The sequence below is a fragment of the Neopsephotus bourkii genome, unplaced genomic scaffold (assembly GCF_033783945.1).
Source record: "Neopsephotus bourkii isolate Nb327-2 ecotype Australia unplaced genomic scaffold, CSIRO-AGI_Nbou_v1 NB_1474, whole genome shotgun sequence".
In the NCBI taxonomy this organism is placed as follows: Eukaryota; Metazoa; Chordata; class Aves; order Psittaciformes; family Psittacidae; genus Neopsephotus; species Neopsephotus bourkii.
Window position 1 is genome coordinate 191,520 of NW_026901950.1, and position 25,229 is coordinate 216,748.

The 25,229-nt window shown below is 57.0% G+C and overlaps 2 protein-coding genes across 3 annotated transcripts in view; both read left to right on the plus strand.

Moving 5' to 3' along the window:
* CIAPIN1 (cytokine induced apoptosis inhibitor 1) overlaps positions 1-25,229 on the plus strand; it is a 135,845-nt gene that overhangs the window by 77,552 nt on the left and 33,064 nt on the right. The window lies entirely within an intron of this gene.
* On the plus strand, positions 18,553-24,651 carry CCDC102A (coiled-coil domain containing 102A). Of its 2 annotated transcripts, none has more exons than XM_061369071.1 (9): positions 18,553-18,650; positions 20,137-20,684; positions 21,497-21,699; positions 21,815-21,923; positions 22,174-22,290; positions 22,377-22,586; positions 22,845-23,015; positions 23,127-23,230; positions 24,135-24,651. In XM_061369071.1, exons 2-9 carry the CDS (start codon positions 20,178-20,180, stop codon positions 24,307-24,309), a joined length of 1,596 nt encoding a protein of 531 aa, XP_061225055.1. In that variant the 5' UTR covers positions 18,553-18,650; positions 20,137-20,177; the 3' UTR covers positions 24,310-24,651. The 2 variants fall into 2 exon arrangements, with proteins under 2 accessions (XP_061225055.1, XP_061225056.1); XM_061369072.1 differs by having other exon boundaries at positions 24,149-24,651.

Consider the following 25,229-nt stretch of genomic DNA (forward strand, 5'->3'; position numbering starts at 1 on the left):
CTGCTGTGACCTGCTGCACCCAACCAGTGATAACTACCCTCGGGTGCTGCTGCACCCATGTGCTCCACAAAGCCACAGCCTTCACACCCACAGCCCTTCCCATCACGCTTTACACCTTCCCCACACCACAAACTGAATCTCTGGTGATACTGGGACCACTAAGCTTCCCCACCTGCTCACCCTGCATTGCCCCAGTGATGGGTTGAGGCTGCTCTAGTGAGAGGTGTCCCTGTCCATGGCAGCAGGTTGGAACTGGATGAGCTTTGAGGTCCCTTCCAGTTCAAACCATTCTGTGTTCCTGAGGGATGGTTCTTGACCTCGCCAAGAAAAGCTGCCTGGAGGTGGGTGCCTGGGATCCTGTTTCAGCAGGTGGGTGAGGGAAATGTCAGGGCTGCTTCTGCAAGGAAGGATAAATCCTCGTGTGCTTTCTCGTGTGCACAAGGCCCTTGTGCACTCAGAGCCCAGAGGTGCTTCAGGCAGGCGGTGCTCTGAAGGAGATGTGGGTTTGGGTATTTTTAGAGCTAGGGAGGCTTTGTGGTGAGCTGCAGAACTAAAGGTGTCCTCGGATCTCCAGCAGTGTCACCATCATCTCTAAACACCGTGGCTCAGCCCACCACTGGCAAGTGGGGCATGAAGGATGCTGCAGGGTCTTTGGTTTGGCTTTGCTTTAGCTGCTCTAGTGGAAGGCATCCCTGCCTGTGGTATAGGGTTGGAACTGGAAAGTCCCTTTCAACCCAAACCACTCTGTGATTTGGTGATCCAGCAACCAGTGGGAGCCCCTCCCCAGGGCAGGACAGCATCGATGGGAGCTACTGGACCAGCCAGCAGAGCCAAACAGTGCCAATGCCCAAATACAAGCCAGCACCTATTTTGTGATTGCTGCGTCCCGTGCCACTCTCACAGCACCCTTTTCAAAATCCATTCTGTTTGCTGAATTCTGTTCTGTTTGCTGCAGGCAGATATGGGGCAGCCACCAGCATCACCTGAAGAGGCTCCTGAGCTTTCCCTGTCAGATGGGGAGGCTGTGGTAATATCACTTGATTGAGAACTTGGCATCCCTGTTGGCAGATCTCCACACAAGCATGGGCTTCTCCTGGGAGCATTCCTTGTCAGCAGGGATCCAGGGCACATCCTGCACTGGTGCAGCACCATGAGCACAGCCGCTTGTGCCCCTTCCTGTCTGCTTCTTGCAGCAGTTTATCACCGGAAGATGGGGCTTTGGGTTATTAATTAACCTGGTGCCATAATTGAGTGTGGCGCTAACGAGGTTTCCTGGTGTGGGCTGGAAGGGTATTGCACAGGCAGGACTCGGCAGCATGTGGATGGGGCTGGCATCCCAGTGCCTTGCTGCACACTTGAGAATCATGCACGTGGATCCAAAAAGCACAGATCTGGGGTGACAAAATGCCGGTGGGGATGGGGAACACCCGGACAGCTTAAAAGCAACCAAGTGGCATGCAAACGCCAACAGTATAGTGACAACACAGAGCCAGCACACCAAGAAAGCATTCCCTCAGGATGGGGAATGCTGCATCCCAACAAAGCTTCATCCCACTGTGCTGGCACCTTTAGGATGTTACTTGGGGTGCTTGGAGGACAGGATCGTCCCCTTTTAGCTGTTACTCAACTGGAACGAGAAATCCCTGTGGAGATGTGGGTGGGGGAGCTGGTATTTCCCCTCCAAGCTCTATATGGTCCCACTTGTCTCCACGGCAATGGCTGTTTCCTGAGCTGAACAATAGCAAGAGAAAGTCCCCCAGAAATGGTTTCTCAGTGGGAAAACAAAGTTCCCATCGGTGGCTGCAGCACTGGAGGGAGGAGAAAGTGCCAAGCTCACAGTGGGACTGGAGGGACATCATCCCTGGATAACAGTGGGGATGCTTGGCATTGCCACCCCAGTGTCACCCATGTACAAAAGCCCTGTGCTATCACAGTGACCAAACCTTTTAGCACCCAACCCTACGTCCCCTTCACCCAGGGCACGATGGCTTTACCTGCTGCCCCTGGGGGGCTGAGCTCCTCCAAGATGAGCAATGCACAGAAAAACTCCGGGTTTAGCCCCAAAACCAGCCAGATGACTTAAAAAGAGGTGGCCAGGCTGGAGCAGGCTTCCTCACCACTGGATGGGAGGGATGCTCTCCTCAGGTATCACACTGTACCCTTGCTTTGCCATTCAAAGAATACTTTGGTCTTGGAAAGAAAAGTCAACAAATAACGTGGTGGCCTCCAAACTTACATGCAAATGGAAAAAAACCCTAAAACCCCCACAAAACAAAAAAAGCTCAGTGTTTCCTACCACATTACTGCTCTCAGGGTGACTTGGCAGCAGGTATGTAAGCCTTTGGGGATGGTACATGGCTTCTGGCCGTGATGCTTTTCCCGAGAGGGGAAGATGCTCTGATGCCTCAAACAAACACCAGAAATGGGGAGATCCAGGGCCTTCAGTCTGTTTCCCTTCCAGGTCCAATATGAAAATAACACTAACGCTCTGTTTCTCGAGATGCCAATGAGCCCACAGCTTGCCACCCATGCAAGACCTTGGGAACGGGATGGAGACACTGAGGCACGGAGAGGCTCTGTGAGGTGCAGAACAGCTTTGCATGGCACAGGGGGATGCCCCAGCATCAGTCCCATGGGTCTTCACACAGGGCCTTTGTCCTCAGCCGGCAGCCAGTGCCTGTTATTCACGGCATTAGCATGCGAGCCGTTCCTGTCACGGGGGCAGCAGCGCCCAACCCAGCGCCTTTCTAATGCCAAGCCTGTGCTATGGGATGGGCTGGGCTCTTCCCAGGACGTGGGGCTGAGCACAGCACCCGGCACCCCCGAGCTGAGTCCTGCTGACAGCGCAAAATCAGACCCGATAAAAATCCCCACCGGAGCGGCAGAGATCCGTCCTTTGCCAGCTGCTGGCAGCAGGCATGGGGAGAGCAAGGGGGAGGCTGGCACAGGCAGACCACCGGTGCCTGCGGCTCCCGAGATCAATGTTCTTAAAGCCGGGTCATAACATTAAAAACATAAACCCAAATTCCATTTCCTCACCCCAGCACAGGCATGTCACAGCCAGCTCAACCAGTGCTTCCTCCAGCACCCAGGCAACACGGTGCAGAGCTCGGTGGCATGCAAAGGACCAGTGCCAAACCGAAGGCTGCCATGAAACGGGGATAAAGTGGTGGGGCTGTGCTCTCCCAGCACCTCATGCTGTGTTGCTGGCCTAAGGGGGTACCGCCAGCAGCCCTCATAGTGCGATCTAACTGCTCAGCCTTCTTCAGGAGCAATCCCTTGGCCTCTTGCTGTGGGTCACTTTGTACCTTCTCTCCACCCAAATCACACACCTGGGTTTTAAACACTCCAGCCCTCCCAGATTTTGTCCCACTCTGCATGAGCAGAGTCCCCATTGCCTGCCTGTGCCACGGATGCTAGGGAAGAGAAGTACAGGGCAGCACAGAGCAGCCTAGGACCACCCCAAATCAGGCTCCCAGGCATTTGGCACAGAAAGCAGCTAACCTGGAGCCTGGAGAGGGGGAACCAGGTCCCCACAGGTTTTTCTGGGTGCAGGAAAGCCCAGCACAGCCAGGGCAATGTCTGCAGCACCTCGGAATCCAGGTAAGAGGCCATGAGCACATCCCCCCATATTCCTGCCAAACCCCCGCTGTCAGGGAGCTGACGGGGAAGGAGCTGGCACGTTGGAACGCTCCTGAAAACCAGGCGCTGACAGACTGCTGCCCACTGGCACCACAGGGAGCTGGCACAATGGATACTGCAGGTCCTGCAGCACTGTGTCCCACCGGCACCCATGGGTGCCACTGCAGTGTGGGGACGGCCAGCACCTGGGGTGCCCATCCCAGCAACATGCAGTTGCTTGCAAACCTGTTGCTCTGTGAATAGCAGCCCCCAGGCCGTGGGATTAAGAGCTGGCCTGCAACCAAGTATGCAGCATTTTTAGTCCTCGCTTCATTCACATGGGAGCTGCAAAACCGGTGAAGGGCATGGAAAAACCCACTGTGGCTGCAGGCCCCACTCCATCCCTGAAACACTCTTACCTCCCCCTGGCAGAGGAGCTTGGAGGGGGGTTACTGCAGCCCTCGGACCGTGAAATGAGCTTTGGCTGCGATCCCTCCCCAGCAGCCACGGGGACGTGCTGATAGGAGGTTATTCCAGGAGACTTCATTTCAATTCTCCAGCTGGCCTCACTGGGCTCTGCTGGTCCCTCCCAAGGGGCAGCTCAGGCAGCTTGTGGGCAGGGAGCACCCAAAGTATCCCGCATCCCACAGCAGTGTGCCAGGACCAGCAGCAGCAAGCAGGGATGGCACAGGAGGAATCCCCCAACAGGCATTTGAGGGAAGGGAGATTGCCCTGTCGAGACATGCTGCAGTACCACTGGGATGCTGCACCCTCTGCCAGCATGGAGGTGGAGAAGGAATGGGGCGGTGGTGGGTCCCTAGGGTGGGAAGCAGAGGCCACATGTAAGCTGTGGCCTGGCAGCAGGGGCTTCATGGGGCTCAGCTGTGCTGGGAGCAGCTGGTCCCAGATGGATATGGGGACTCTGTGGCTCTGCATCCAGGGAATCCAGCCCAACTCTGGGGCGGACAGGAGGGTAAGTCCCATTACACAGGGATGAAGGCTTCACCAGACCACTCACTCCACGGCCACCAACCAGCAGAAACCCCGATGCTTGCGCACTCAGGCACGGGGAGGCAAAACGCCTCTGTCCGTATCCATGGAGCTGGGGCCACCCCGAGGTCTCCATGGAGCCCTCCTTACCTCCATCCCTGCCCTGCCGTTCAGCTGAGCACCCCGGGGTGCTGCTGTCCAGTGCCACCCACCAGTCCTGCAGGGCTGGCCCCAGCATCGGCAGATGTCCCAGCCCCCCCACCCCCCCGCGCCCTCATCGCGGACCCCACACCGTCCCCTCCCAGTCTCCTCAATAAAGGCAAGCCGTGTAGCGCCCCTCACCACGGCCTCTAGCACCCAACAGCAAACACCGGACGCCCTCTCCGCTGCTCCTCCTCCCTCCCCGCTCCCCGCTGCCGCCGATACCTGTGCCCGGGACAGGCTGGGCGCGCTGCCCCGGCTCGGCTCGGCTCGGCTCGGCTCGGCTCGGCTCGGCCCGGCTCGGCTCGGCTCGGCTCGGCCCGGCTCGGCCCGGCTCGGCCCGGCTCGGCTCGGCCCGGCTCGGCTCGGCTCGGCCCGGCTCAGCTCGGTTCGGCTCGGCCCGGCTCGGCTCTGCTCGGCTCGGCTCGGCCCGGCTCGGCTCGGCTCGGCCCGGCCAGGCTCGGCTCTGCTCGGCTCGGCTCGGCTCGGCTCGGCGCGCACCTTGCAGCCTGAGCGCGGTGCATCGGGACAGACGGACCCGCCCTTCTTCGTCCCCCTGGGCGGGCGGTGACTCAGCGGGGCGGGACTCGGCTCTCCCCGACCGCTGCGGGACCCTGCGTGGTCGCTCTGGGGCCGCCAGCCCCCGGTCACGGCTCTGCCCGGTTCAGTCTGAGAGCACCAGGCTGGGAGCACCGGGCTGCATCACCGCGCCCGGCCGCTACCGGGATGGGATGGGATGGGATGGAGATCTGAGTGCCCCATCCCGTGCCCTTCAGCTCAGGGCTGGCGGGTATCCAGATGGAGCTGGGAGGCTGCACGCCTGGCTGCAAACGGGATTAAAAAATAACAATTAATGGGAAAGCAGCCGGGACAACATGTCCCTGCGAGCCCTGCCCCACTCCTGCAGGAAATGAGGGAGGTAAGAAGCGGGGCACGCAGCCCAGGCCCCAACTCAGGAGAGCTGGTACTCCCCATAGCACATCCCGAGAGGAGGGGGACACAAAGCCTGGATGTGACCCCCTCCAGCTCTCACCACCCATCCCAAGGCTGGAGCTGGGCACCAGGCCCCTTGCCCTCGGTACCCCGCGGTGGGAGCTGGTGCTGGAGGTGTCGTGGCAACAACAGGCACTGGAGGAGCTGCCAAAGGCTCTGCCAGCGGTGCCCGCGTCCAGCCCTTTGTGTGTCTTTAAAGCCGCGCAGGAAGGAGCCGGCGCTGCCAGGAGCTGGAGGGAGCAAGGGGAGGCAGGGAGAGCTCCGGGAAGTGCTGTGGGTAAATAAAAGAGTTGCCCTTGCAGATATGTTCAATGGCTTGAATGAGGCTTTTCTTTCTGCTGGGGGAAGAAACCTCCTGCTCCTAAGGGAAGGCAATGCAGACAAAAAGCACTGGAGGTGCCACGGCTGCACCGGCTCGCCTGGAGCGGGGCACATCCCCCACACTCCCATTGCCCCAGTTTGGTTTGATCGCCAAGCTCCAAGCCCCGAATGCCCCCGGGTCCCACAGGGAGAGGCTCTCACGGGACGAGGCTCCCATGGGAAGCGGCTCATGTGGCTGGAGCATGGCTAATGCGGCCACCTTTGAAGCCCAACCATTCCCAGATCACAGGGAGTGGAGCCAGCTTCAAGACACATACTCACGGCGGTCTGAGCCGCGGGAGCATCACGGCAAGCCAAGCCTCCCAGTGCTGGCCATCCTGACCAGCTCCTTATGGAAACCATAGATCTGCCTCCTGGGGACAACGCTGCTAAATCCAGAGACAGCTCCTTCAGGATCAGGTCCTCCTGGAGCGGGGATCAGGTACAGCCCCACTTCCCAGGAAGGAAAGGACATTTTAGGCCATCATTCTGACGCGTTTGGTGGAACAAAGAGCCTTTTGTCCGTACTTGACGTTATCAGGAGTTAATTTTAGGTCGACGCCTGCACTTGTTGATGTTATCGGGATTATCCGTAAATCGGCAGCCAGTGCTTCTGCCTTCAAAGACGCTGGCTGAGCGTGGAGGGGGAGGAAATCCTTGTGTTTTCCCATGCAAGGTACGTTTGCCCTTGGGCTCAGTCCTGCCGCACTTGCTCAGCCTGGTAAGGGTTTATTGCTCCAGCCGGGGAGTTCCCCAAAGCCCTAAAAGTACCTGAAAACCGTAAACGCTCCTAAAGCCCTAAAAGTCCCTAAATAACCTTAAAGTTCTTGAAGCCCTAAAAGTTCCTAGAAGATTAAAAAAAAAAAGAAGAAAAAGAAAAAAAAATTCCCAAAAGCTGTGAAAGATCCTGAAAAGCCTAAAAACTTCAAAAAGCCCTAAAAGCTTCTAAAGCCCTAAAAGCTCATAAATATGCATTCTTAAAGCCCTAATAGTTCTTAAAACCCCCCAAAGCTAGAAGATCCCTAAAATACTTTAAAGTTCCTAAAAGCCCTAAAAGATTCTAAACCCCTAAAAAGCTCCTAGAAGATCCCCCAAAACACAAAGTTCCTAAAAGCCCTAAAGGAACCTGAACGCACTAAAAGAAACCCAAACCCTTAAAGTTCCTAAAAGACCTAAAACTGATACTTCCAAAAACCCTTAAGAGCCCTGGAAATTCCTAAAAGCTCCTCAAGGGCACAGTGCTGGCAGGATGCTGGAGGAGCGTGGCGGCGAAGCCATGATATAGAGAGGTGAGGACAGGCAAGGGCATGTCCTGCCAGGCTGCTGCAGCCAAACTGCAGCAAGTATGGGCACAGGGGCAAGTACAGGGAGAGGTGCCGTGGGAAATGGAGGGCAGGGTGGTGAGTGCCAGCCCCGCTGCCAAGCAGTGGCAGCCACAGCCTAGGGTGCAGAGACCCTCACTAAAAGCCCCTTGGGAGACTATGGCGCTCCCAATGCAGGTGCAAGCACAAGTGGGGCTCAGCTCCAGTGAGTGAAGGAGGAAGGTGAGAACAGGGATGATGAAGCAGATGAGTGCTGGTGAGAGGGGATGCCTGGAGGTGCCCTGTAAGCAATGCCAGTTGTAGGAGCCTCAGAGGACGGTGATCCCAAGGGAGCTCCTCAGCTGCGGTGGGTACTCCTGCTCCCCCATCACCACTGGTTCACCTCTCTCAGCCTTGCTCCCACACACGCATCAAATGGGGAGGTGGGTTCCCTCACACAGTAAGTCGAGGTTCCTCCATCAGGTAGCAATGATATGAGCAATTCCATATGTGCCAGGGCTGTAAAACCCAGCCACAGAGAGAGCAATAAACTTGACTTACTTGCTTCAGCTCATCTTTGCACATAAACCTGCGATGATGTCAGGGAAGTCTGGGGTAAGATTAGTCCCCAGGGGTATTGGCACAAGCACTGGGTGAGGATGCTACTGCAGGATGCAGGAACCGCAGCCAAGTCCCAGAGGTGGATCCCAAAGTGGAGCCAAGTTCTGCTTCCACTCCCAAATAGATTTAGTCTCTTCTCTGGCTGCCTGCTTCCCCAAAACATGGAGAATTTACAAGAATTCCAGAGCTTTGCTCTTGGGGCTGGGGTGGCACCAGGGCCTGAAGGCGCTGCACTGATGCCAAGCCGCCTTTCCTGGGGAAAACAGGATGGAATAAAGCACACACAGCACACACCCATCAGCCCAGCACTGGCCTTCTGCCCAGTAAGGTGCAGGGGAAGGTAAATAGGATTATTTCTCCTTGGGGAGGTTGGGGGGGGGGACACACGAGACGACGACGGGACGACTCAGCTTCTGCCCATGGGGCCCTGGGCACTGTAAGGCACCAGGGGTGGGAGGTTGGATCCCACACTGTGCTCCCAGGGCACGCAAGGAGTTTTGGACCTTCAAACAAGTGCTTTTTGTGCCCCTCTTTGCCAGCAATGGGCAGCTCCCCAGGGTCCACTGTATCCCACTGGTCCCAAACAGACTGAGCTCTTCAAGGACCAGTGTCCCACTGGTCCCCAGTGGGCTCAGCTCCCCAGGGACCACCATGCCCTGTGGATGCCATGTTCCCACTGCTGGAAGGCAACCACCAACAGTTGTTTTCCAAGTGCCACAAGGTGTATCCACAAAGCAGTGTCAGTGTGTATGTTAGCAGTCAATGTGACTGCCAGGACACACACCACAAGCCCCAGAATCTCCAGATGGGGAGAACAGGCATGGAAGGTGCATCCCAAGAGCAACGAAGGGGCTGGAGCTGCACAGCCAAGATTGACTCTCCCATGGAAGGGCTTACGGGTGACAAGCTGAGTACTTGGCACCTCACCAAACACTCAAGCTTCTCCTTTAATAGCTAAGCCAGCCACAGGAGCAGTGAGGCATGCCCAGCTCATCGCCATGCCATGGGACCATGCCCATGGGCTTTTGTCCTGGCTGACAGCAGGACGGCGCTGGCTGCCCTTTGTGCAGGGAACAAAGAACAATAGCCGGCAACTTCCTACGCTGCCCAGAACCAGCCCTGGGAAGCAGCCAGAAAGGGAAATGCTGCAGGAAGGCCGGGACAGGCAGTGTGTCACCCATGAGCCTGGCCAGTGATTCCCCATCCCCTTCCAAAGGAGCAGAACTGGCAGCACCAGCAAGCTACAAGCACGTGGCCGGAGGAGCCCACACTGTCACCATGGGTGGACTCACAGCCGTGCTGGAATCATGGTGCTGTGCTGCATCTCCACAGGCAGACCAGCATCCTGGATCCAAAATCCCAGGCACTGGAAAGGCAAAGCCATGGGTGCAGTTTGAGGTGAAAGCCTGATGTGCGAGGATGCAGTGGGGGCTGAGAGCTGACTCGGCACATCCAGCTGATGGTTTTAGTCCCTGCAGTTTGTCCTCACTGTTTATTTCTCACAGGCTGAACTGCTCAAACCCAATAGAGTGAGTGCCGTGAGGAGCTCTGCATTCCTAACTGGGAGCAGGAGGAAAGCCAAGCTATCGGTTCACTCCCCATCCTCTCCACACCAACGCATCCACCTGCGGCCAAGCTGCAGTCCTGCTCACCCCTTTGCCTGCTACCAGGGGCTGTGGGTGGCCTTCATGTGCAAAGTGAGCAGAAGAGCTGTTGGTGGATGCAGTGACAGGTGAAAAACCAGGGTTTTGGGGCTGTGGATGCTTCACAGCCACGCTAGGCAGCCCACAACCGTGGGGGCATCCAGTGGGCTGTGGGGATGCAGGTGGAGAGACCCCACTCATGCCTGTCCTTTGTGAGATGTGTGGCGCAGCTCCCCGACGGGGTCAGACATCCCCTCACCGCTAACTGGCATCAACGGCACCACCATGTGCGCAGTCCAGAGCTGGGACCATGTTCGAAATCCTCATGCCATCTAGTGGGACCTTCACTAACGACAAGGCAGAGCGTGGCTGCTTCTGAAGGAGCTCGCAGCATCTTCAGCACCACCCGGGGGATGCTGCCACATCATGTTCTGAGGGAAAGACTCACAGCCCCTCACCCCAGCACCAGGGCATCTGGAGTGCTGCTGGCAGAGCCTGGCTTGCTCCAGCAGCACACGGTGACCTACCGAAGGCAGACAAAGGTACCTGTGGGTGCAAGGCAACAAGGTCACTGCCATGGGTGCACCAAGCCCCTGCCAGGAGCAGGAAGGCAACAAGGACCCTGCTCCTATGGAAGTGTTCCAGGCTAGGTTGGATGGGGCTTGGAGCAACCTGCTCTAGTGGAAGGTGTCCCTGCCCAGGGCAGGGGGTTTGAACTGAATGAGCTTTAATGTCCCTTCCAACCCAAACCAGTCTGGGATTCTATGATTCCTGCCAGTCACAGGGTGCCTGGCCCCCAGTTTGTCACCAGTGCTCCCCACTGACTTTGTAGGGTATTGAGGATGGTGAAGAGGTAGAGCTGGGGGATGAGGAAGACGCTGAAGCTGAAGAAGGCCAGGACCCCAGTGAGCCCAGCACTGTTGCCTAGTCCTTCTTTGCCAGCCCCCCGCTATGGCTGGCTCACGCTGGCCCCAGCCCTGGGTCAGCTCCTCGTGCCTGGAGTCCCTGGGGTGCATGAGGTACCCATGGTGCCTGGCACATCCAGGGTGCTTGGTGTGCCCAAGGTGCATTGTGTGCTTGGAGTGCCCAGGGGGCTTGGTGTGTCCGGGATCCTTGGAATACTAAGGGTCCGTGCTGTGCCTGCAGCGCCTGGGGTGTATGCTGTGCCAGGGGTGCCCAGGGTCCACTGGGTGCCCAAGAAGCTGGCTCTCACACAGTTGCGTTGCTGTAGCCTTCAGAGGTACTGATGGAGTGGCATACATACAGACACTGCCTGAAGACAAAACCAGCCTCCTGAAGAGGCAGAGGCAGAGCTTGAGGAGGCAGTGCTGGATGTCTATGCCGAAGACCTTGATGAAGAGGAGGAGGTGGAAGTGTCCGCCCATGCCAGAGCGCAGGGAAGGCCAGTGTGCATCAGGGTGGCAATGACCTGGCAGAGCCCCTCGGTGCCAGTGGCCAGTGGTGGGCCCAGTGGTAGGCCCAGCATGAGCAGCACAGCCAGGAGGTGCATGTGGATCCTGGTCATGTCATCCCCTCAGCTGCTGCCTGTGAGAGGAGGGAGGACAGGGGTGCTGGGGAGTGCCTGCCCGATGGCACAGCACCGCATGGCATGGTAGGGTGAAGCATGGCACAGCACGGAACATGCACAGCTTGGCATGGCATGGCATAGCTCTACCTGGACAGGATGGCATGGAATGGCATGGCACAGCATGGCACAGCCCAACAAGGCGTTCATGGCAAGGCATGGTGGGGACAAGGCTTCTGCCTCCCATTGTTGCCCCAGCAGGGACTGGGACCCCAGCATGGTGGGGACAAGGCTTCTGCCTCCCATTGTCGCCCCAGCAGGGACAGGGATCTGCCCATGGCTGCAGATCCCCAGCAAGCAGCTTGAAAGCCAGCAGTGTCACCAGCGTGGTCTGCTGTGGTGCTGGGGCTTGCTGGCAGCACCAAGCTGGGGAAGAGGATGTGTCCCTGATGCAAGGTGGAGGGAAGGTGGCTGGCAGCAAGGTTTGCACCCACTGCAACACCCCAAGCTGCTCACAGCAATGCCAGCTACCCTTTTGCTTGTTCTTTTTCAGAGCCTGACAAGGGACCAGGGCACAGGGCAGGGGGAACATCCCCAGCAGTACCGAACCCAAGGACATAGCTGAGATTCGGTGGAGGCCAAAGCAACATGGGCATGTCTGATATAGTTAACCTTCTGCCTCTAATGAGCTTCATCCTGCTCCTGACTCACTAGCCACCCCTGTTCTCCTGTACCAGTGGTGCAGAAGGCAGGCGCAGCTCAGCTGGGATCTGATGCTAGGACTCAGGTGGAAAAGGAAAGCATACAGTCATTGGAAGCAAAGGCAGGATTATGGAGGTGCTCATTGCCACTGTAGGGAGAAAACCTGTGCAGCCAAAGCTTGATGAGCATCCAAGCTGGCCAGAATGGTGAAGGACAACAAAAATGGTTTCTGAAATATGTTAGTATGAAAAGGAGGATCAGTGGTAATGTTGGTCTGTTGCTTGATGAGGTCGGTCACCTCACAAACAGGGACGCAGCCAAAGCTGAGGCATTTCATGCCACCTTCACCTCTGTCTTCAGCACTGAGGCTGGTCTCTGGAGTCCTGCACTGGAAGACTGTGACTGGGGGATGATGAACTCCCAGTCCACCCTGAACTTGCTGGAGACCTGCTCATCCAGCTGCATGCACAATGGGGCTCATCCCATGGTACCAAAGGAGCTGGCTGATGTCATCTTGGTACCGCTCTCTGTTATGTTGCAATGGTCTTGGAAGTCTGGAGAGGTCCCAGTTGACTGGAAACTGGGAAATGTCCCAGTTTTCAAGAAGGGTGTGAAGGAAGACACTGTAATTACAGGCCTGTCACCCACACTGAAGTGCCTGGTGTATTACAGAGAAGGGTATCCTGCGAGTTACTGAGAAACACTCGAGGGTCAATGCAGTCACTGATCACGGCCAGTGCAGGTTCATGAGGGGAAAAAACTGTTTAACAAACTGAAATTCCTTTTCTGACAAGGTCCCCCATGGAGTGGACCAAGGAAAGCCAGCAGATGTGGTGGGTTTGGGTTTTAGGAAAGCTTTAAATACTGTCTCCCACAGTACCCTCCTGGGCAAACTGTCTGTCACACACCTAAGACAAATGCATCATATGCTGGGTGAGCAACGGACTCAAGGGTTGTAGTAAATGGGGTCACATCGGGCTGATGGCCATTCATGAGTGGCGTTCCCCAGGGCTTGATTTTAGGGCCAGTATTTTTTCATGGTTTTATACATGATCTAGATGAAGTGATCAAATGTACATTAAGTTTGCTGGCGATGCTAAACTAGGAGGAGCTGTGGGTAGAAAGGCCTTACAGAGATCAACGTACACCAGAGAGCTGGGCAACCACCAACTCTATGACATTATCAAGAGCAAGCACTGGATTCTCCACCTGGGACAGGGTAACCCTGGTTATATGTCCAAACTGGGGGACAAGAGGCTGGAAAGCAGCCCCACAGAAAAAGATCTGGGGTTGGGTTGATGGCAAGTTGAATAGGAGTCAACAGCATGCCCTGGCAGCCCAAAGGGCCAACTGTGTCCTGGATTCATCAAGCATAGCATCGCTACCTGGTCAAAAGAGGGGATTGTCCTGCTCTACACCATACTGGTGCAGTGCCACCATGAGTCCTGGGCATTGTTTTGGGTACCTCAATCGAAGAAGGACATCAGACTATGGTGTGTCCAGAAGAAAGTGATCCAGGTGGTGAAGGGTCTTGAGGGCAAGACTTATGAGGAGTGGCTGAGGTCACTTGGCTTGTTCTGGTTGGAAAAGAGGTTGAGGGGTGCCCTCATCACAGTCTACACCTTCCTCAAGAGGGGCAGTGGAAGGGGAGGTGCTGATCTCTTGAGTGTGGTACCCAGCAATTGGATATGAAAGAATGTCAAGCTCACTGCCCTGGACTTCAAGAGAGCAGACTTTGGCCTCTTCAGGAACCTGCTTAGTAAGGTTCCATGGGATACAGCCCTAGAGGGCAGGGGGGCTCAAGACTCTTGGTTGGTCTTCAAGGATCACCTGCTCCAAGCTCAGGAGTGTTGCATCCCAACCAGAAGGAAGTGCAGCAGGAGGGCCAGGAGACCTCCTTGGGTGGATAAGGAGCTCCTGAGGAAACTTGGAAGGAAAAGAGAGGTAGAAGCAAGGACAGGTGGCCTGGGAAGAGTACATGGATGTCGTCCAAGAAGCTAGGGACCAGGTTAGGAAAGCTAAGGCCCAGTTAGAATTAAACTTGGCTAGGGATGTTAAGGGTAACACAAAGGGATTCTATAATTACATTGCAAATAAAAGAAAACTAGGGACAACATGGGTCCCCTCTGGAAGCTGTCAGCAGAACTGACTACCCTGGATCTGGAGAAGGCTGAGGTTCTGAATGACTTCTTTGCCTCAGTCTTCACTGGCAAAGGCTCTGACCACACCACCCAAGTCTTGGAAGGCAGACGCAGGGACTGTGAGAATGAAGACCTTGGGACCACTCGAGGATAGGATCTGGTTCGAGATCATCTTAAAAATCTGAACGTGCACAAGTCCATGGGTCCTGATGAAATACATCCGCGGGTCCTGAAGGAGCTGGGGAATGAAGTTACTAAGCCACTGGCCATCATATTTGAAAAATCTCCAACAACTGCAAAAAGGGGAATATAACCCCCATTTTCAAGAAGGGGAAAATGGATGACCCAGGGAATTACAGACCAGTCAGTCTCAGCTCCGTGCCTGGCAAAATCTTGGAGCAGATTCTCCTGGAAGGCATGCTAAGGCACATGAAAAACAACAAGGGGCTTGGTGACAGCCAGCATGGCTTCACTAAGGGGAAATCCTGCCTGACCAATTTGGTGGCCTTTTATGATGGGGCTACAGAACTGACGGACAGGGGTAGAGCAGTTGATGTCATCTACCTGGATTTGTGTAAAGCGTTCAACACTGTCCCACATGACATCCTTGTCTCTAAATTGGAGAGACATCAATTTGATGAATGGACCACTCGGTGGATAAAGAACTGGCTGGATGGCTGCACACAAAGAGTTGTGGTCAATGGCTCAATGTCCGGCTGGAGACCAGTAACGAGTGGCATCCCTCAGATACAGGTGTTGGGACCGGTCTTGTTTAACATCTTCGTCGCTGACAGGGACAGTGGGATTGAGCGCACCCTCATCAAGTTTGCTGATGACACCAAGCTGTGTGGTTCGGTTGATCCGCTGGAGGGAAGGAATGCCATCCAGAGGGACCTTGACACGCTTGTGGGGTGGGCTGATGCCAACCTCATGGAGTTTACCCATGCCAAGTGCAAGGTCCTACACCTGGGTCGGGGCGATCCCAGGCACAGCTACAGGTTGGGCAGAGAAGAGATTCAGAGCAGCCCTGAGGAGAAGGACTTGGGGGTGCTGGTCAATGAGAAAATGAACATGAGCTGGATTCAGTGTGCGCTTGCAGCCCAGAAAGCAACCGTATCCTGGGCTGCATCAAAAGAAGTGTGACCAGCAGGGCGAAGGAGGTGATCCTGCCCCTTTACTCTGTTCTCAGGAGACCTCACTTGGAGTATTGTGTGCAGTTCTGGTGACCTCAACATAAAAAGGACATGGATCTGTTGGAACAAGTCCAGAGGAGGCCACGAGGATGATGAGGGAACTGGAGCACCTCCTGTATGAAGTTCGGCTGAGAAAGCTGGGGCTGTTCAGCCTGGAGAAGAGAAGGCTGCGTGGAGACCTCATAGCAGCCTTCCAGTATCTGAAGGGGGCCTATAGGGATGCTGGGGAGGGACTCTTCATTAGGGACTGTAGTAATAGGACAAGGGGTTATGGGTTAAAACTTAAACAGGGGAAGTTTAGATTGGGTATAAGGAGGAAATTCTTTCCTGTGAGGGTGGTGAGGCACTGGAATGGGTTGCCCAGGGAGGTTGTGAATGCTCCATCCCTGGTGGTGTTCAAGGCCAGGTTGGACAGAGCCTTGGGTGAGATGGTTTAGTGTGAGGTGTCCCTGCCCATTGCAGGGTGGTTGGAACTAGATGAACTTAAGGTCCTTTCCAACCCTAACTATTCTATGATTCTATGAATGGAATGGAGCTACACCAGGGGAAGTTCAGACTGGACATGAGGAAAAGCTTCCTCACTGAGAGGGTCACTGAAACAGGCTCCCCAGGACAGTGGTCATGGCACACATGTCAAAGTTCATGGAGTGTCTGGGGGCTGCTTAGTCATATGGTTTAGTTTTTAGGTAGTCTCTGAGGAGCAGACACTTACAATGAGTCTTATCGTTTCCTTCCAACTTAACACATCCTATGATTCTACGATAATGCCATTGGTGCTACTGCTGGGATGGAGCCATCACACTCTGTGCTGCCCCCAGCCATGAGGACACAGCTCCCAGCAATGGTGGCTGGCCCTGATGAAGGCAAAGAGGTCTTTTTTGTTTTTCACAAAATGGGGGGAAAATGACTTTTTGTCCCAGAAGGCTTCACCTCGTGCTCCAGGGACTGCTGGGTCCAACTGCAGGGATGTGGCCTTGTGTAGAGATGTGGGGAATGGGGACAGCTCAGTCACACTGGTGCCTCCTGTAGGACCATGGTGCCACCCAGAGCCTGCAGCCCCTCCAGGTCTCAATAGCCTCTGCTCTCTGGACAACCATCTGCCTCCATCTGCCTCATCCTGAAAACGGGAGCCCTTTGGGAATGTATTTGTGGGGAACTGCTGGGCATGATCAGGCACTGTGTGAAACTGATGTGGCCTATTTTGTGCAGGGGGGTTGTACAAGGGGGTTAGATAAAATGTACAGGAGGGCTGTACAAGGGGGTACTGCTTAAGTTATAGCTGGCTTGACAAGCTCAACAGATGCCTTATGAGGCAGTACCAGGACAGAACCTCCTAATGAAGATAATAGCACGTTAAACCAGTTGGACATAGACCAGACCCATCCAGCTCCTAAAGAGCATGAGTGAGGACCAGAGGTAAAAAGTTCAAGCCTGAGGAAGACTCGTTTACTTCATCTTGAAGACCCCTACCCACAAGAGGAAGACTACTTACTTCAGCTGAAGACCCCTGCCCAAGGCCACCAGGAGGCACTGCGCATGCGTGGAGCGCCTTTTAGCTCCTTAGAATACGAAGCGGGGATAGAATATGAATATGTATAGGCGTATTGTGCAGCCTAACACATATGTATGACCTTTCAGGATAAATGTAGAAGGGAAACGGCACTGAGGCACGCATGCCTTTTGGAGGACCAATCCCCCGTGCATCTTCAGCTGAATAAAGCATACCTACTTTACAACTTTAACCAAGTTGTGGAGTCTGTTCTGCTATCACTGTGGACCCAGCTCCTCACCTGAAGCTGGAGGAGAAGGGTGCCAGGAGGACTTTCCATGGACGACGGCAATGAGTCACTGCCCATGTCCTCAGGTGACATGCCCTGGGACAAGGAGGGTTGATTTGCAAAGACAAAACACACAGATCCCATGTTGCTGCAACACATCCCTGAAGTTGCTGGTGTCACCAAGATGTGCACATCGAAGCCAACAGCAAAGTCACACTTGGAAAAGCTTTGCCGGCTTACAAAGCCCAGTTTTAGTGCCAGGAGTGGGTTAAATCTCCAGCCCTCCAGCACGTACCAGCAGCTCTGGCCAAAACGCCTACAAAATTGCTTTACCGGCTGCAAGCAGAGCCGCTGGTTCCAAATGCCCCAGCCCAAAATCCAGGGATAGGGGCGTGGGAGAGCAAAGCATCCCCCACCTCCATTCTTCTGGGGTTGCTTCCAGCAGAAAATACTGGGCACGGAGAGGACACGCACAAGCATTTGCAGTGTTGCTTTACTAGGATTTATTTTTCTCTGCTCTGCTTGAGGATGGGGTTGCGGTCCCATGGTGTCATTTCCATGTCCTGTGGAACACAAATCCTCTTGGCTGTTTTATTTCCTCTTTTTTTTGTTTGTTTTTTTTTTTTTTCCTGCTGAATAGCATCCAGCAAAGGGAAAAATATTAGGGCAAAATGGTGTTTTGGAGCTTTACTCTTTGGTCAAGAGCAGGAAGGAGCCAGCTCAGGATGTGTGGGGATGCAGCGAGCAGTGCTGTGTGTCCGTCTGGGATGCACTCACCTGTGGAGACACTCAGGTGGGGATGTTCTGTCCCGCCCCAGACACTCTCCCATGTCTCATTCTCCAGCCCATGGATTTGGAGCTGGTTGATGCTAGTTCTACAGGAGCAGCCAGAGACACAGGGAAGAAGGGTCTGGCCTGCTCCAGCAGCACTCACACCCTGAAGAGGCCCAGGCTGGAAAGAAGCTGGGCCCCAGGCTGGAATCTGGCTGCTGCATGCAAACATCCGTGCGACTGCGTGTGAGCATGTGTCTGTGCACTACACTCATGGAGCACGCGTCCTCACATACGTGTCTGAGAGCACCCACGAGCAACAGCAATAGTGTGTGTCTGTGTGCAACCTCTTGCGTGGCAAGGCTCGCACGCAGCATGCACATACAAGCACACGTGTGCATCATGCAAACACCCAAATCACGTTTGCATGCATGCCTGGGCACAAACACGTGCGTGTGACAAACCTGCGCGTACAAACGGGTCCAGAAATACCCACGAGCACGCTCCCTCGTTTCCAGGGGTCAGAACACCCACCTGCACACGCGAATGCAAGCATACACCTACGTGCAGCACGTGTGCAGTGCCTCCCACGAGGGCAGCCCCTCGCAAACGCCAACCCCGGCCCCACAGCAGCGCGCATCCCACCCCCCCGGAAGGCAGGACACGCACTCGTCCCCGCGCTGGGCTCCGGCGGCGGGACCGGCCCCTGGCGGGCGGGGGGAGCAGGAAGAGGAGGAGGAGAAGAGGCAGGAGGAGGAGACTCGACGGCAGCGTCCCGGCTGGCGCGGGCTCCCGGCACCGACGGCACCGGTGGGGAGCGGAGCGGGACGGGACGGGCGGGACGCGTTGCGGGGCGGCGGGAAACTTGCGGGGAAGTTTGTCGAGGAAGGAAAGGGGGGGGCGGCCGCGCGGGACGGGGCGGACGGGACAAGACGGGACGGGCGGCTCCGCGCTGGGACGGGCGGGCACAGGCCCCGCAGAGCCAAGCCCGGCGGTACCGGCCGTGCTGGGCCCCGAGGGACCGGCGGGGCGCGGCGGGAGCGCAGGAATGCGGCGGGTCCCGCGGGCCATAGGCGTCACTGCCCGTGGGGGAGTGACAGCGTCCGCGGCCAATGGGGAGGCGCGGGGGGCGGGCGGCTCCACCCGACGGGTGTCCGCGGCGGATGGGGCGGGGGAGGGGGGGGTCCACGCGTGTCTCCGGTGGGAGCGGTGGGGGTGCGCTGGGTCCGTCCGAGCTGCCCTGCACAAACGGATTTGCTGTGCCGGTTCCTGCCGGGCCCTGGATCGCTCCGCAGGACAGCGCAGGCCAGGGCTCGCCTTGGTCTTGTACCAAAACTTCATGATTTCGACACAATATCACAAGATAAATTAACTTTTCCAGCCGTGCAAAGCCCATAATTCCACCAGCCGCTGCTCCAGCCAGATCTGGCAGCCGGTCAGAGCTGCAGCATCCCAAAAACCTGTCGGGACGCTGTGGGCTGGCTGCGGCTGGGTCTGTACTTATCCCATTAGGACACAAGCAGCCTCCCATTAGGGTTTCCCGGAGTGGTTTACCCGTCTGGCCACACCGGGTGTGAGGTCCCTGCTGGGACGTCGGTGGGCAGCACGGGCCCTTTGTAGCCGCATCGCTGGGGAGCATGCCCAGCCATGCCGTGCAGCCTCCCATCTCTGCAGCTTGGCAGCTTCAACTCCTGTCCCAAAGCTGTTCCTGCCTCGCTGGCAGTGGATCCGTGCTTTAGCCCTCACTGGAGCAGTTGAGGTGCAGTTGGTTTCCCCCCATCACAGCTCCGGGGACAGTCCTGAAGGCGCACAGACAGGGTGACCTCATGAGGATGACATCATCCAGATAACATGTGGATCGTTGTTGCCTCCGGTGTGCTGGCAGAGGTGGCTGGGGCAAGCTGCTGGTGGCTGTGCGGCTTGCTGGAGACCTCACTGATTCTTCATGGGGAGACCCTGTTGGGGCCGTCACCAGACACCTCTTCATAGGGTCCTCACCAATGTCCTTGTTGGAGACCTGGCTGAGGCCATCATTTGGCTCTTTGCTGGAGTCATCAGCAGGGAACTCACTGGGGACATTGCCAGTCCTCACTGGGGAGCAACATGGTCAGGTGGAAGGTGTTCCTGCCCATGATAAGGGGTTAGGCTGAATGATCTTTAAGGTCCCTTCTAACCCAAACCAGTCTGTGGTTCCATGATTCTGTGACAGGTCCAGACTCCACACCAGTGGGCTCGTCGCTCAGAGTGCCACTCCTCAAATCCCCCGGGGCTCCCCTCACCCCTCCTGTCTCCACAGGTCCCAGGCTGGTGATGGCCGTGTCCTAGGGGAGACCCACCATGAGCCAAAGCGGGGCCTCGCGCCTGGCGGGCTCGCCTCCGTTGCCAGGGGGCTCACTGCTGGCGCTGCTGGCCCCTGAGCCCTCCCCATCCCCCCCCAGCGGGACGCCCTCACCAGGACCCCCCCCAGCACTGCTGGAAGGGGACTGGGAAGGGCGGGAGGAGCTGCGGCTGCGGGAGCTGGAGGAGGCACGGGCACGCGCGGCGCAGATGGAGAAGACGATGCGGTGGTGGTCGGACTGCACGGCCAACTGGAGGGAGAAATGGAGCAAGGTGCGAGCTGAGCGCAACCGGGCCCGCGAGGAAGTGCGGCAGCTGCGGCATCGCCTGGAGGCCCTCACCAAGGAGCTGGCCAACCTGCGCCGGGACCGCGACCGCGACCACAGCCGTGACCACGACCACAGCCGTGAACGTGACCGCGACCGGCTGCATGCGGTGGAGGGAGAGGCTGACCCAGAGCAGGAGCCTGTGCGGGATGTGGGGGCCGAGGCACCCCCGAAAGCCAAGGTGAGGGGCATGGGGTGTCTGCCTGCGGGTAGTGGGGTGCCCACCCCACGCACTGCCTGCGTGTGTCCCCAAACCACCCCTGTCTGCAGCTTGGCCACAAGGCTGCTCCCTGCCCTGACTAGGAGAGCCATGTGGGGGCTCAGAGCAGTGGGGGGGGCTCAGACCCCTCTTGGAGCAGGACTTTGGCCTCAGACCCCTGTCAGAGCAATGCTGGGGGGACAGGCCCCTCCTGAAGCAGCACTGCATGTCAGACCCCTCCAGGAACAGTGTCATGGGGGTCCCGGCCACCTTGGCACTGTGGCTCTGGTCCCTTTTTTAGGGCTTTCCCTTTGGAGGTATTGGGCAAAAGTCATTGTGCCAGTAGAGGGGACAGTGACACCAGCAGTGCTGGTGGCATCTCCCAGTGACAGCTCCAATGCCAAGGTGTCTGTATGGGCTCCGGCCAGAGCTCTGTGCTGAGGGAGGAGGGGGTACCAGAGCCACACCAGGGATGCTCCCAGCTGCTCCAACTATTCCTGTTCTGCTGCCATCAGCTCTGCCATGACATGTGTCAAAGATCCCATGTCACAGAAGTCACCACTTCAGGTGCCATGACGTGCTGATTCAGCCTACCCCATGGCATTGCTGCCGAGCAGCACATCTGGGACTAACGTAAGCATCCCTTGGGAGGGCAGGCCTCTCTCCCCACCAGCCTCAGGGTGTCCCTGGGGACAGGAGGGAGAGATGTTCTTGGTTATGGAGTGAAGGGTGGGCGTTTCAGGGGGCTGTCCCCTCACCCTGTCCCCTGTGCTGAGCCACCTGCGGTGCCACAGGAGCTGGAGCTGATGGAAAACATCCTGGTGAGCAAGCAGGATGAGAGCTGGGAGCAGCGGAGCAGCCGGGCCTCCTTCACCCGGCAGGAGCGGAGCCGCCAGCTCTGGGAGGACGTCAGCATCATGGAGGAGGATGCCACCAAAGTCACCGCCCTCAAGCTGAGGCTGGATGAGTCCCAGAAAGTGCTGCTCAAGGAGCGGGAGTGAGTACTTGGGCTGTCTCCTTTGTGGGGTGCCGGCCGAGTCCAGCATGATCTCCACCAGGATGGGATGTCTCATGGTGTACTGCCCGTTGTCACCAGTGTTGTCTCTCCGCAGGGACAAGCTGGCACTCAGCAAGAACATCGAGAAGCTGGAGGGCGAGCTCAGCCAGTGGAAGATCAAGTATGAGGAGCTCAACAAGAACAAGCAGGAGATGTTGAAGCAGGTAAGCAAGGTGCCTGGGGATGAGGGGTGCACCAGGGTTGGCCTGTAACCCAGTGGGTAGCATGTCCTTGATGGATGGACATGGCGACCCATAGCCACCTCCCCAGCTCCAGGGTGCTCAGTAAGGGTCTTAATTACTGCTGTTGAGCCGGTTGGTCCACCCACAGAGGTTGGGTAGATGGGTGCAGGCAGGGTTCCAGTGGTACAAGGTGGGTGTTTGCTGCCCACCTTCGACGCTGTCCCCCTCCCAGCTCAACATCCTGAAGGAGATCCACCAGGATGAGCTGGGGCGCATCTCTGAGGACCTAGAGGATGAACTGGGTGCTCGCACCAGCATGGACAAGAAACTGGCTGAGCTGCGCGCAGAGGTGAGGACGGTACCTACTATGGGGGATGAAGGGAGCAGCGAGGGGGGTCCCTGCTGCCCCCCAGGCACACCGTGTCCCTGTCCCAGATGGAGCGGCTGCAGGCGGAGAACGCGGCTGAGTGGGGTCGGCGGGAGCGGCTGGAGACAGAGAAGCTCAACCTGGAGAGGGAGAACAAGAAGCTGCGGGCGCAGATCGAGGACCTGGAGGAGGTGCTGGCTCGCAAGCGGCGCCAGACTGCCAGCGCCCTGGACACCGACCTCAAAACCATTCAGGCCGAGCTCTTCGAGAAGAATAAGGTGCTGTCCCATCCCCGACACCCCCTCCCTGGGTGACCCTGTCGCTTCAGTGGTGGCTCAGCATCCCCCAGGACCTTCTCAAGCCCAAACTCTGCCACCCCCCCTCCTTTGAAAGGTGGCAGTGACCCCATCCTTGCTCCATCAGCTCCTCTGTCATGGGGTAGGGTGGTGGGAGAGATCCCTTGAGAGGAAGGAGGGGGCACCTGGCAGTGGGGTGGCTCTTGCCCACTCATCCCCCCCACTGCATGCCCATCATAGGAGCTGGCTGACCTGAAGCATGTCCACACCAAGCTGAAGAAGCAGTACCAGGAGAAGACAGCTGAGCTGGCTCATGCCAACCGCCGCGTGGAGCAGCATGAGGGTGAGGTGAAGAAGCTGCGCCTCAGGGTGGAGGAGCTCAAGAAGGAGCTGGCCCAAGCTGAGGACGAGGTGGGGAAGCTCGAGCTGGTGAAAGAGGGCTTGGGGTGCGCAGCTCCAGTCAGTCACTGACAGCCCCATCCCATCCCACACCATCCCATCCCATCCCATCCCATCCCACAGCTGGATGAGGCCCACAACCAGACACGGAAGCTGCAGCGGTCGCTGGATGAGCAGACGGAGCAGAGTGAGAGCTTCCAAGTGCAGCTGGAGCATCTGCAGTCTCGGTGAGTGGTGCAATTTGTTGGGCTGCAGTGGGTGCCACCAACGTGCCGTGGTGGGGTGATGTCCTTACCACCATTCCTCAACCACCATCTGCCCTGTTGAGCATTGGGCTAAGCATGCCCAAAGTGCCTCCAGCATCCTAGGAAGGTGCAAAACCACCCTTGGAGCAGCCTTCACCTCCCAGTTCAACCAGCACAAAGCTGCCCACAGACCAGTACAGCCCAGTTTGATGCTGCTTGGGGTTCAACCTGCCAGTACCAGGGTTAGGGCAGGCTCCAAGCATCCCACGCTGGTTTGGGGAGGCGGGAGGCGGGATTTACTGCCCTTGAAGACATTCCCTGGCCTCGCTTTGCCTCCCCAGCAGCAAAGAGCTGAAATGGCCGTGGAAGATCGATGCTGCATCTCCGGGAGGTGCTGGAGAGTGTGTTTGTCATCTTCCTTTATTTTATTTACACATCGTCATTAAATCATAGAGAAATAATGGAGGCTCCATCTTCCCCCCCCCCCCTGCACTCCACCTTAAATAATTCATGCTTTCCAGTAAAGCGCATCAAACTGGTCAGATCTGGCCAGCTCCTGGGCTTTTGGATTTCAAATTTGATTCATAAATTTTCATGCAAAGGTGAGCAAGAAACTAAAACTGCCACAGGATCCTGGGGATTGGGGAGTCCAATTTTAGGGGCCATCTCTCCCTGCTCTGCACTCTTTGTGGGTCTGCAGTGCCCGGTGTGGTGATGTTTGGCCCTGGAGGGTTGTAGCTGGTGCCTGGCTTGTGCCAAGCATCATCCGGAGCTCCCTGGTCCCGCGCTGGAGGTGCTGGTGCTGCAGGGATGGGTCCTGCCAGGGTGCAGGGTGCTGAAGGGGCAGGGGGGACCTGTCTGTGCCCGCTGCCCCCCACCCCAGCAGCTCCCCCTTGGCAGGCTCCGGCGGCAGCAGAGCACACCGCTCTTTGGCAAGATGCGCAGCACCCGCTTTGGCCCTGACGACACCGGGGACGGCACCAGTGACCCCGATGAGGATGAGGATCTGCAGATCCAGGTGCCCTAGAGCCCTGGGTCACCACCACAGGGACATCCCATAGTGGGCCTCTGCCCACAGGTACCTGTCACTGGGTGGTGACCCTCGTATATATATGGGGAAACGGAGTCATGGGGAAGGCTTTGCCCAGGGATGCTCCAAGCCTGCTGCCTCTTCAGCAGTATCCATTGCCCCTCGGCCACCAGCATCTCATGGGACACAAATGTGGCCACCAAAGGCAGCATCCCTGAGCAGCCCAGAAAAAGAAACCACAGGGCAGAGAGGGGCACCTAGCCCTGTTGCAAGACACGCTCTCCTGCCCACATTTTCTATGTGTATTATATATATGTATGTATTTGTATATGATTTTTTTACCAAAAATACAGAGCCCAGAGGGGCCCAGGCTTTGGTGCTGTCTGGAGTTGCTGTTCTGTCCCCACGCTGGGGCACGGATAGGGAGTGGGAGGAGACAACATTGGGGTTGAATGTGTGGCTGCTGGTGTCACCCCACTGCCACTGCTGCCCCCACACCTGGGGATGAGCCCAGCACATGGGGAAAACCTATTGCTGTGCTGCAAAGCAAGAAGCAGGGAGGCTTGTGACCACGAAGGGACACGCAGGGCTGCAGCGGCCGGGTAACGGTGCTCACCATGGGTGTGAGTGGTCACTGTGGATGTAGGGATGCTTGCCCACGGGTCCTGACCAGCGCATCCCAGCCCCAACAGCGCAGGGCCTTGCGTGGCTTCGGAAGAACTCAGACACAACCTGATTAAAAATTAATATTTCAGTGAGGTAATCCCTCCTCTGCCTTTTAATTGATTGGCTAAAAGCACGCCTCTTTGCTGTGTGTGTTATTACTTGGGGGGGAAGGGTTTAATGCCCTCTTATATCCAGGGATTATTCATTTCTTTATGGCCCCACAAATGGGGCTGCGGGGTGGAGGTGCCTGCGGCAGAGTCAGCAGAGTTGTGGGGAGCACAGGGG